The 13,002-nt window shown below is 41.0% G+C and overlaps 1 protein-coding gene across 1 annotated transcript in view; it reads left to right on the top strand.

Moving 5' to 3' along the window:
• The first annotated feature begins 2,840 nt into the window (after positions 1–2,840).
• LOC136624674 (4-hydroxyphenylpyruvate dioxygenase) overlaps positions 2,841–13,002 on the top strand; it is a 61,558-nt gene continuing 51,396 nt past the window's right edge. Inside the window, exon 1 of the mRNA XM_066598625.1 lies at positions 2,841–2,927. Coding sequence (XP_066454722.1) covers positions 2,925–2,927 — 3 coding nt within the window. The 5' untranslated portion in view covers positions 2,841–2,924. The remainder of the gene's footprint in view (positions 2,928–13,002) is intronic.

The raw sequence follows: 13,002 nt of genomic DNA, 5'->3' as shown, positions 1-13,002 counted from the left end.
GCAAGTGTGAAGGCACCCTGACTGAATTCAAAGGGAGTTGTACGTATTTACTAAACTGGGCCGCTATGTTACGTTCAGCAAGATCTGCTTCCTGCGCTGTCCATATTGACAGCTGTGCCGAGAATCAGTTGATCAGCGGGGATCCCAAGCCAATCATTTACTGATGACCTGTCCCAGAAACCCCCTTTAACATGATTGCTGCAGCCATTCCTTGGCCTCCGAGGTCATGTGCTATTCCTGTGCACATGACCACTGACGTCAGTGATTAGCTGCAGCATTCACATGAATGGCTAAGTTGACCTTAGTGACCAGTGCCAGGCAGCTGCTGCCAAAGCAAATAAAATCATAGGACGCATCAAAAAAAGGTATAGGTGCACAAGACAAGAATATTTTTTTGCCTTTTTTCAAATTTAGTCAAGCAGCACATGGAAAATTGTGTTGGCCACCTGAGTATAAGGATACAGCTGAACTAGAGAAGGTGCAGAGGGCGACAGCCAAGGCAATTAGAGTGGCTTGTAGTACGAAGACAGTTTAACAAAGTTGGGGGTTATTCAGATTGGAAAAAATGCTGCTTTTTTTTGCCTTCCTCTGGATCAACACAGAAGGATTATAAATTGAAATTAATAGAATTGTGTATTTTCAACCTCATCAACTATGTAACTCCATATGTGAATGAGTGAAATAAACATTGCTGTTACCAGATAAAGTTCTACTTACTGCCTTTCAGAAAGATTTGTTGCACTGACATCTAGTGGAAAGTATTATATATGCAAGTAGAATTTGATTACTGAAAACACATTGGCGCTTACAGGGGGATTCCCTCTTCTCCACAAGATTTACCATAAGTGTCCCCACCTACCAGAATAATGACTGTCTCTTAAAGGCACTGCGCAAGGATTTTTACAGCTCTCACGGCCCTAAATGATAAATGACATACATAGTAACATAGTCTATTAGGCTGTAAAGACATATGTCCATCCAGTTCAGCCTATTATCCTGCAATGTTGATCCAGAGGAAGGTAAAAAGATCCCCATGAAGAGGAAGCCAATTTTCCTCATTTCAGGCAATCAGAATTTTCCCTGGATCACCAACCCTTCTGAAGTAATTAGTGACTATAACATCTAATATGATAACATGAAAGAAAGGTGTTCAGGCCCCTCTTGCACTCTTTTAGTGAGTTCGCCATCGCCACGTTCTCAAACAGAGAGTTACATAGTCTCACTGCTCTTACAGTAAAGAACCCCCTCCTATGTTGGTGTAGAAACCTTCTTTCTTAGAGGGCGCCCTCTTGTTACAGCCACAGTCCTGATACATTTCTACTTAAAACGATTATCCAGGCTGCACCACCTGGGATACACCAGGTCGGAGTGGAAGCGCTTCTCTGACCCCTGTATAGTGGCCGGCGCTCATAATTGCAGGCTGGGGTCTCATTGAAATCAGTGGGAGTTGTGCCTGCAATTACAAGCACCAGCCACTACACAGGGGTCAGAGCAGTGCTTCCACTCCAACCCTGCTGTATCCCAGCGGGACCTCTTTAGTAACCCTCATTTTGATGATCTTTATGATTATTGCACTCAGCTCATTCCATTTATTACATTAGTTACCTGCTCAAGCTCTGAATCCTGCATCAGACCCTGCAATGCAAATTCGTCCGTTTGCAGGCGGACTTACCTGTACTTGCCTCATGGGAGAAAACTGTATTGCAAAACTGCATATTCCAAATGTAAATCCACACATTTGTTTGACGAAGTCTGGTAACATGTGCACCTTTTTGCTGTGGGAAATATAAAGGAAGGACTTTTGCTACTCCTTTCTGCTGGATCCACTTCCGGCTTTGGCACGCAAAACTGCATCAAAAAACTGCGGCAAAAAGTGCAACGTTTAAAAAATTGTGGATGAAACCACCCTTAAAGCTTAAAGGGGTTGTACAGAATTAACTACCTACCAATAAGATAGGTGATAGGTAGATAGAAAAATTGGGATTCCATATCAGGTAGACCATACCTTTATTTGTCATGGTTAGCGTAGTCCTGTGTCTCGGGGACTGATATTATGACACAAGTTCAGGTTAAGATGCAAACGAAGGAGTTACAAAAAAGCACAATATTTAGAGGAATGTTGGAGGATAAATTCTCGCAGCGGGATGCGAGCCGTGACCCTGCATTGACCCAGCACTCACCTCCTCCCGGCGTCTCGCTCTGCTCTGTGCCGGCTGTTGCACAGCCGCGCATGCGCAAACAGAGCTGGTGCGTTACCAGTGATGTTTCTGTGCGAGCCTCGCACAGAAATAGGACATGCCGTGATTTGTTTACCGCGCAAGTTTTCATGCGGTCTGCATAGAATTGCATTATCTGCAGGTAATCCTGCAACAGAATTTTCACCCATGTGCATTTGGCCTAACAGGCTTAGCACACACACATATTTTTGACAGATAATCTTGTCTAATTCAACAGTATGGCCAGCTTTACAAGAATTGGGAAAGAGATAGTAGGCACGCATGAGGCGATCCTCATCTAGATGTTGTTTGCTACTGAGGTCTCTCTTCTTTATGCCTGTCCCTATACAAGTCCACACTTTTTAGTATATTTTTTACTGTTTATTATGTATTAGGCATTACTAGTGTTTTTAACCTCTTTGTCAACTTATTTCAGTGCTAATAGTTTTTGAGTTTGGTAATAATGTGGTTAAATTTCATTGCTCAATATCCCCTATGAGGGCAAAGGTGAGGGACCGAGGACAGGTTAAAGTAACACATGGAATGTATTTATTTGGAGGCGGAGGGTCAGAGGGTGTTCTCCAGCTAACCAATTGCCGTGTCTTTTCCATGGGTTATACGTGATCCGACTCCATCAAACTGTCCTTTGAGGTATTTGCAAACTATCAGTGGAAGATAAACCAGGGAGCAGAGACAACACTCTACATAATGGTAAGTACTGACCAACAAGGGGGGCTATTCTCCTTACTAAGCTATAGGCTTGCTGTATCCCATATTCCTTTATGTTAGACTCACATGTGCTGAATGTATACTGCAGACGTATGCAACTGTTCGCCCGTACAGATGTGAACGTCTGTCATGACGTCAAGCATAGAAAAGAAAACTAAGATAAAGTTCGTATTGTTTCGCTGTTACCCTAGAATGCCTAGAAGAAAATAAAAACTACATAAAACAAGCCATATGGCACAGGGACACCCATTTGTCATCCATCTAGAAAATATTACAGTCAGTACCTCCGAAACCTGATGTGAAGAGAGTCTATGGCATTGTAAGAAGAGGCATTGTCACATAGACTTACCAGACCTAATCAAAAGAATGAGTGGAAGACAGTCTTCTAGGCTCCACATTAAATTGTCTCTGCAAGCAAACCGAGCCAAAAGTCAGACTATTCTAGCCACATATCCTGTTGTGTATTTTTTTATTTACTGGCATCAAGCAGAGATCTTGAAAATGTTGGGGAATATACAAAGGTAAGCAGTGATATTATGTCAGCAACATCAAAGTAGTTATATCCGTATAAAAAGGCATGGTGTAGCTTAAGGAAAACACACACAATATATCTATACGCTGTGTGAAAGTCTAAAAGTTTTAGGCAGGTGCAGCACAGTAAGAATGCTTTCAAAGACAGCAGTGGTAATAGGTTTTTCTTTGGCAAAAACAAAATGCAAAGTGAATGAAGAAAAGAGAAATCTAAATCACATCAGTATTTGGTGTGACCGCACTTTGTCTTCAAAATGACATCAGTTCTTCTAGGTCCCCTTACATTTAGTTTTTGAGGCGCTCTGCAGGGAGGTTCTTCCAGATATCTTGGAGAACTAAGCACAGACCTTCTGTGGATGTCGGCTTGGTCCAATCCTCCTGTCCTTTCATGTAATCTCAGGCCGACTGGATGATGATGAGATCAGGGCTCTGTGGGACCATATCACCACTTCCAGGACTCCTTGTTCCTCTTTACACTGAAGATAGTTCTTGGTGACATTGGATGGATGTTTGGGTCGTTGTCCTTCTGCAGAATACATATGACTCTAATCAGTCAACTTCTATTTTTGTAAAAAGATTTTTGGAGGATTCTTTCCACACTTGCCCAAACCTTTCACACGGCACTGTTAAAATAATAAACACACACAGGCGTATTATATATATGTATAGTTATTTATATAGACTATATCAGGATCAGTCATGTTGGAGCTTCGTTGCAGCTGTAGATAAGTGGCCGATGGAGGGGTCTGATTGCACAATATTCCCCTTTCACCATTAGAAACAGGATTCAAGCACGTATTTGTATGGTGGCATCTAGGGGAATAACTGTCCGACAAACAAGAATCAGTGACCTCAAGTGTAAGATCAGCTTGACTCAGATGTTGTCTTCAGAAGTTGTGCTTTCCACTCCAGGTCTGTTATATGCACAGTGGGAATGGGGCCGCATGTAAATAATTGGGAATCACAGAGGCAGAGGGAACTAATTTATAAAATGCCCAAATCACAGAAGATCCCTTAAAACTATAATATTTTATTACTTTTACTTTAAAAAACACACTTTGGGCTCAAGACACTCATCCACTGATGAGAAAATAAGACAAAGACAAAGCAACAATGAACAGAACACACGTGCTGGTATAGGTCACGGTGTTACCACATAAAGGAAGTGGGATTTTAGACTCAGTTTGTACGTCTCAGGTATGGCTACATAGTTTTTGTGCCATAGGAACTTCCCATTAGAAGGACAATATGTACATGGGGGGATAGGGCGTTGTCAATCTTCCCTACTTGTGTCTCCCATATATCTGAGATTTTGTAGTGTAATAGGTTGGAATCACCCCTCAGTATAAGATAATCAGATGGCTACCTACCCACCATCAGGGCAGGAGGCTACACCAACCTCTATCTAATTTAGCCTAAAGAAAATTGCTCTCCATCCAGCGCTTTAATGCAGTGTAGACAGCTAGTTAACTGAGTCAAGACTATTTGACCAAGGCTTCAGTTAGCTATACTAACAAGTTTGCTGCCCTTTCTGCAGATCTAGATTTAAGTGGAGGGGTATTGTCTCCTCCTTTACTTACTTAGTCTAGACAGTCAGCAAACTGGGTCACTAGCATCTGACTGCAGGTCTAGTGAGTTAAACTAGCAAATCTGCTGACTTCTTTGCAGATTCAGATTTAACCTGAGGGGTATTGTTCCCCTAATCCTTATCTTTTTCTTTGAGCGCTGAGACACTGGTCTATACAGCAGGAGAATGGTGTTATAGAATAATAAACCATCTCTACGTTACCGATACTATCAAATCGGGGAGACCAATGGTAGCTACACACCAATGGTAGCTGCTAAGAGGTGGTGTATAAATACCAAATTTACACCTGCCAATCAGGAGAGCCAATATCAGAATTATTTGGGACTCCTATAAAATCTATCTTGAGCCGTCCCAGAAAATTCTTTTGTAAGTATTAAAAATCAAGATACACCAGCAATTATTCTCTCGCATAAACAACTAACTACCGAGATATATCTACATTGATTCATATATCTGTCAAACCTTCCACATTGATGGACATTTGTATTCTAAACAATTGACCACCCGGTTCTTGAAAAGTCGTGGGTCCAACTGAAATGCATTGAACCATTCATTTTGAATCAATCACTGAATATCTCGATTCAGTCAGTGATTACATCAACTCACTAAGGTCTAAAATTTTTTGGCTAATTATATATGAATATTAGAAGATGGTTGGTCAAGTCTATCAACCAAACCAGTGAATGAAAACACTAAATTGGGACAATATCTCATACTGAGGGGTGATTCTAACCTATTACACTACAAAATCTCAGATATATGGGAGACACAACTAGGGAAGATTGACAACGCCCTATCCCCCCATGTATATATTGTCCCTCTAATGGGAAGTTCCTATGGCCCAAAAACTGCGTAGCCATACCTGAGACGTACAAACTGAGTCTAAAATCACACTTCCTTTATGTGGTAACACCGTGACCTATACCAGCACGTGTGTTCTGTTCATTGTTGTTTTGTCTTTGTCTTATTTTTTCATCAGTGGATGAGTGTCTTGAGCCCAAAGTGTGTTTTTTATGTAAATAATTGGGGTGCAGTGATGGAAATGGCTGATGATCACATGACCGCGGTGTCCGTAACGTCCCATGCATGCAGATATACGAGAAATAAGCTTGTTTAGTCTTCTCATCTGCAGACTTCATTATCGCCATCACTACACCCTACTGGATTGAATAGGGGGAAGCACCACTTATGAAGACAACCTAGGAGTGGGTCTCTTACCTTTTTAAACACATGCTTAGTATATTCCAAACTGGCCTAAGCCCTTAGATTTTCCATTGAAGCTTTTTTTTAAAAGGGTAATTACTTCATTTACACAGGACAACTGCGCTGACTACTGCTGGGTTCTCGCTCAGCGCTTCACATTCTATGTGAAGCGCTGGGCAGGAAGCATTTACATGAATCAAGAATTCAGCAATGGTCAGCCTGAGTGTCAGAACGCTTTGCATGAGCCCTAACAACTTAGCGGTGATGTCGGCGCTTGTGCAGTTGTTTAGTCATCCTGTGTAAATGGTTAAAAGTCAGCGATAACAAAAAGTGAACAAAACAGTGTTTTGCATTTAGACGTAACGATTATTGTGCACTTGCGTTCATTTGAAGGAATTTTGCACAATAGTCATCCCCTTTAAATGGCCCTTAATGCTACATGGTGACTTTTCAATATGATAGGGGTTGCATGACCACAGATGGCGGTGTAGCCTGAGACCTCGCACTGTTATTGAAGTCAATAGAGTCATGATGGGAGTCACAGGTTTCCACTATGGAGAGCTGCGGTAAGCTGTGGCTCAGATAGAGATCCCATCACCTTCAATGACAGTATGTGAGGCCACAGGGCTACACAGTGATCTTTGGTCGCACGACACTTGTCACAGCAAAAGTCTGAAGTTACATTTCATCTACCTGTCCCTCCCCAGGGAACGCACTAACTCCATCGGTGCACCCAGCTCCTCGACCTTATAAATGTGATCCTCCTATATGACATGCCAGGCTCTCTTATTATGTTAATACCCCCTTAAGTTCATAACACCTCAAAGGCTCTGGACACCTTTGGGTCATTGTTTTTATTTAATTGCATGTATTATGGGCTTAAAATGTTGTCATTTTTTTTACATTTTGTACTGTTTGGCTTCTGCAGCTTGCATAAATTAGAATTCATAGCAAAAGCTGCTGGATGTCGTTCAGTGTCAGTTCCACCAACCAGGCTCTCTGATGGTTCGTTCTCCGGCCCCCCTTGTCTTTTCTTAAACACCAATTTACACTGAACTAGAATCAAATCAATGTAGAACAACTTTTGTTAAAACAAGCCAAATGTCGCAGTGTAAAAGTTTCACTAAAAAACAATGCCAAAGTTTTTGTTTAGTGCCTAAAACGTACAATTTAAAGAAAAAATTATCCAACGATGCCTATAGCCCTTAAAACAAGTATTTTGTGCAGGTCAGTGCCCCACTAATTACTGGCAGTAAATCAGTCCTTAAAGGGGTTGTCCCGCGCCGAAACGGGTTTTTTTTTTTTTCAATAGCCCCCCCGTTCGGCGCGAGACAAACCCGATGTAGGGGTTAAAAAAGAAAACCGGATAGTGCTTACCTGAATCCCCGCGCTCCGGTGACTTCTTACTTACCTTGTGAAGATGGCCGCCGGGATCTTCACCCTCGGTGGACCGCAGGTCTTCTGTGCGGTCCATTGACGATTCCAGCCTCCTGATCCGGCGATTAGACGCTGAAAATTAGACGGCACCATGGCGACGGGGACGCTAGCAACGGAACAGGTAAGTGAATAACTTCTGTATGGCTCATAATTAATGCACAATGTACATTACAAAGTGCATTAATATGGCCATACAGAAGTGTATAACCCCACTTTGTTTCGCGGGACAACCCCTTTAAGGCCGGTCCAGAACGTACTGTGGAAGGCCAAAAAAAGACATGTACGTCTATCTAGTTCAGTCCATTACTCCCCAATGTCGATCCAGAGGAAGGCAAAACAAACAGTGAGGTAGAAGTCAATTTTCCCCATTTGAGGGGAAAAAAATCCTTCCCAACTCCAATCCGGCAACTAGAATATTCCCTGGATCACCAACCCTTCTGAAGTTATTAGCTGAGACCTGTTCCCATCCTGTAGGGGCCACTTCTTGTCACTGAGATGCATAATGTTGTTGATGTCACACTATAAGCAGACACATTGTGCAAACCACTTTATGACAGCTCTCGCTCTCAGACTACAAACACCTCCTGCTAGGCTTACAATGTCAGGTGTTTGGTGCGCCCTTACAGCATAAGTGTTACATAAATGTCACAATTAGCAACTCCTAACTAAACTAAATGCCACACTACTAAACTATGCTGACACCTCATTAACCTGTTGCAGCATTTTCATAGTTTTCCGTATCTGTGGTATCCCGTCAACATCCATAATAAACACACCAGCAGGCCTGCTAACTACCCCACATGTACTATGGTGTGTGCACCATTTTTAACAAGCCCCAGTTATGATCCACTTCAAGAGTCCTCCATAGTCCATACAGTCACCTGGCCATTGCAACCACTGCTGTGACTCGACTCTCTCTTGCAGATTGCAACTTTTGGCCCCCGGTCATCAGAGCCCTTTTTGTCACAAACCTTCTGTCCCCTGGATATCAAGGCCCTTCCTCTAATGTTTGTGCTGCTCTCAGTCCATGACTAATCTTCTGGGTGATGACATGCTAGCCAGATCACTGCCTGTTTCAGAGGGGGCAGAAACATGCCCAGCAGATCCACACTGTTCTTCACAAACATAGTGACTAAAGTTCCTTTATTAATCCATTCCCTGACAGGATAGGTACTTAGTTACCTAGTTAGTACTTAGCGTAGTTCGTTCTGCCTAGCACTACTATAACCCGGCACTTGGCTAGCCTCTGCTTTCCCCATTCCCTCTCCTGTCCGTATTCCTGCCCAGAGTGGGTGGGACTAAACGAGCCCTAACACAGATATATTGATGGAAAAATAAAAAATGTTGGCAGTCAGAAGATGGCGGCAGAAATTTTTTTTCCCCAAATGGTATGTTTCTAAAAGTAGTACGAAAGAAGCAAACGAACAAACAACAAAACTATATATCTATATATATTGCATCGTTGTGATTGTACTGAATACGTTGTGACCGACAGAATAAAGTTATCATGTCATCTTTGCTGCAGCATAGACGCCGTAAAAACTAGACCCATCCAAGATAGCAGAATTGCACTTTTTCCCATTTCACTCCACTTTGAACGTTTTTCAGTACACTATATGGAACGTTACATGGTACCATTACACAATACAGCTCGTCCTGAAAATAAGCGAAATAGAAAATGAAATACTAAATCGTTAAAAATCAATGACTAAATAAAGTCTAATAAACTTGTTTAAGGATAATTGCATGCATTAAATAACTTTCAAAATTGTAAAGAAAATTTGGTTATAAGAAAGACCTGCAGAAGGGAAGGGCCCGTCCCAGGCTGCCCAGCGAATCAGTAGCATGAGTTACTTGTAGAAATTGACTTTTATTTGGTTTAAAATAAAATTCGTAGAAAACACTATACCTAAATCAGATAAACTAAATTATTTAATAGGATTTGTGTATTTACCTTTGTACAAAAGAGTGAGACTTTTCAATGGAAATTCCAAGTTTTGTAATCACCTGACAACTAACAATTTTTTTCACATTATTTTTTGTGGCCTGGATTTTTGGCTGGCCCTAAGGCACATGCCTTAACCCTTTCAGTGGCTGGTTTCTTACCACCCTGTCGTGCCCACCAGGGCAGGTTTTTTAAATGGTCTAATCATTTAATTTCAACTAATTTTTCAGGCGCGTTCCGAGAGCCATAACTTTTTCATTTTCCCATTGACACAGCCACATGAGGGCTTGTTTTTTGCGGGACAAGTTGTACTTTTTGATGGCATCATTTTTGGGTCTATATAATGTATTGCATAACTTTTGTAAAAACATTAGTAGGGAGATTGGGGGGGGGGGGGGGGAAAGAAATTCTGCCATTTGTTTTTTGGATTTCATTTTTACAGCATTCAGCGTGCAGAATAAATAATGTGATAACGTTATTCTCTGAGTCACACGATTCCGGCAATACCAAGTTTATACAGTTTTTATGTTTCGCTATTTTTGTATATTTAAAACATTTTTTTTGCTTTTGTGTCGCCACATTCCAAGAGCCGTATTAATTTTACTTCTCCATTGCCAGAGCTCTAGAAGGACTTGCTTATTGCGGGATGAACTCCAGTCTTCATTTATCTAATTTTTAAGAACATGTAAAATTTTGATTCCGTTTTTTCCAGTGGCAAGATTAACAAAATCTGTAATTCTAGCATGTATTTTATTTTAATTTTTCCCTGCATTCTCTCAGCAGCATAAATAATGTATTAAAGTCATTCTACAGGCCAGTGCGATTATGCCAATACCAAATTGTAATAGTTTTTTTCTTTTTCACGACTTTTTCACACTTAAAAAAAAAAAGAAAAAAGTTATAAAAGTTTAAATCACCCTCCTTTTGCCATATCTATAATAAAAAAATCTAAATCATAAAAGAAAAATACATATTTGGTATCGACGCATCTGTAAATGTCTGATCTATGAAAGTAGTGCATTATTTACCCCGCATGATGAACGTAGTCTGGAAAAAAAACAACACAAATGCACTTTTTCAGTCACCCTGTCTCCCAGAAAAAAATGCAATAAAAAGTGATCAAAAAGTCTCATGTATTCTAAATTAGCACTAACGTAAACTACAAGACATCCTGCAAAAAATGAGCCCTTGCTCAAGTACGTCGACGGAAAAATAAAAAAGTTATTGCGCGCAGAAGATGCAGCAGAAAATAATTTTAAAAAATTAAATGTCTTTGAAAAAAAATACAAGTACTACAGCAAAAAAAAACTATACAAGTTTGGTATAGTAGTAATCACAATGACCCATAGAATAAAGTCATCATCATTTTTATTGCAGTTTGTTATTGTAGTAATCGTACTGACCCCTAGAATAAAGTTATCATGTCATTTTTGTTGCAGTTTGTGTGCCGTAGAAACAAAACGCACTGAAAGATGGAGGAATGTCTTTTTTTTTTTCATTTTACTCCACTTAGAATTTTGTAAAAGTTTTTTAGTACATTATATGGTACTTTAAATAGCACCATTGAAAAATACAACTCGTCCCGCAAAAAACAAGCCCTCATACAGCGACGTCGATGGATAAATAGAGGAGTTATGATTTTTTAAGCGGGGAAAGGAAAAAAAGAAATGGGGGGAAAAAAGGGGGGGGCTGTGTCATTAATGGGTTAAATAATGTACTAACTTCCTTCTCTGGGTCATTACAACGCACGGATACCACATGTGTAATTTTATTCTTAATTTTTTACAAAGTGAAGGGAGACGAGTGTTTTTATTTTTTTAATAATTTTTTTAACTTTTTTTTAAACTTTTCTTTTATTTGTCCCTTTAGGGGACTTCCACAGAGACCCATCAGGACCCCCTGATCACATTCTGGGGGTCTGATGGGGACAGCCCTTTACATGCTGCAGTCACAGACTGCAGCATGTAAAGGGTTAACACAGCAGAGATCAGAGGTTTTCTCTGATCTCTGCTGTAAGAGCTGGTGCCTGGCTGTCCTCTGACAGCCAAGCATCAGTTCTCCCTGCCACAGAGACCATCAGCTTGCTTTTGACAAGCCGATGGTCTCTATGGCAACCTGTATACAAACTAGTGCAGGAGTTTAAAATTAAAAGTGGGAGATTGCCGGCAGATCTGCAATATCTCCCTGCTTCTTATTTCAAAATCCTGAACTGCTCTGTGTGGGTCTGTGCAGGCAGAGCACACTGCCACAGCTTGTGGCATTGTGCTCTGCAGCTCCCATACCAATACAAAGCCTGGAAATCTTCTGGGCTATATCGCTATGGACAGTGGAGCTTGTCCCGGAAAATTTACGGGCGTGCCACTCAAGGGGTTAATCCATAACTGTCCGTCCACTGAGGGGTTGTTCAGCAAGTGGATGAGAATTAAAAGTGTTTGAAGTACTCTTCACCAAATAAATTCTTCAGAGATGTTCATAGGTGACTGTAGTTCAGCAGGACAAACCTCTGTGACGGAGCACCTTAGGATAAATTAAGGCAGATTTCACACAGCTGAGAAACTTGCGCAACATTTGCGCATTGCGAGACACACAAATATGAACCCCATTCTTTTGAATGGAGTCATAATCAGTCGCAGCATGTCCTAACTTATTGCGTTCCTCGGAATGCATCACCCATTGATTTCAATGGGACCATTAACATATCGCATGCCGTGTGATGTGCACGTGAACGAAATGCGAGGGTTTCCCATTTAAATCAATGGGAAACCCTTCCGATCCCTTTATCTCTCACAACAGGATCGCAATTTCATAGATGCAAAATGTATTCGCCTTAAAAACGCCTCACATCCGCGAATAAATCGCACGTTCACGAGTTCCACGCCCCGATATCACGCTCATGTGTAGGCAGCCTAAGGGAGCAATGGAAAAATCCACAGTAAAATCAGCATAATTTGTTGTGGATGTTGTGATAGTCAGTAAAGGAGCAGGATATGAAAACCAATGATTTATAATGTTTTCACTGATATGATGTTGAGGGGATAAAAAAAATGGTGGCATGCTTCATCTTTTCATCTTCCATGTATTCCTATGGAGGCTTTTTCTTCTCGCATCGCAATGCTACAAACGTGTGCTATGATGTGATTTTCATATTACAAAGTCCCATTGATTTATGCAATAAAAAAAAATCACGTGAATTTGTTGCGCACTTTTATCGCAGGCGGCAGTGATGCGATGCGAGATTATTCTAAAAAAAAGCATCACTGACGCTCACAAATCGCAGGGAATAAAGATGTGATTTTGCCGCACCGTGTGGAGCAAGCCTAACAGTAGCAGAAGAACAATTAACTGTTCCAAAA

This window comes from Eleutherodactylus coqui, chromosome 4 (assembly GCF_035609145.1).
Source record: "Eleutherodactylus coqui strain aEleCoq1 chromosome 4, aEleCoq1.hap1, whole genome shotgun sequence".
Classification (NCBI taxonomy): domain Eukaryota; kingdom Metazoa; phylum Chordata; class Amphibia; order Anura; family Eleutherodactylidae; genus Eleutherodactylus; species Eleutherodactylus coqui.
Note: the sequence above shows the minus strand (reverse complement) of the source record. Positions and strands in the feature narration are given on the sequence as shown.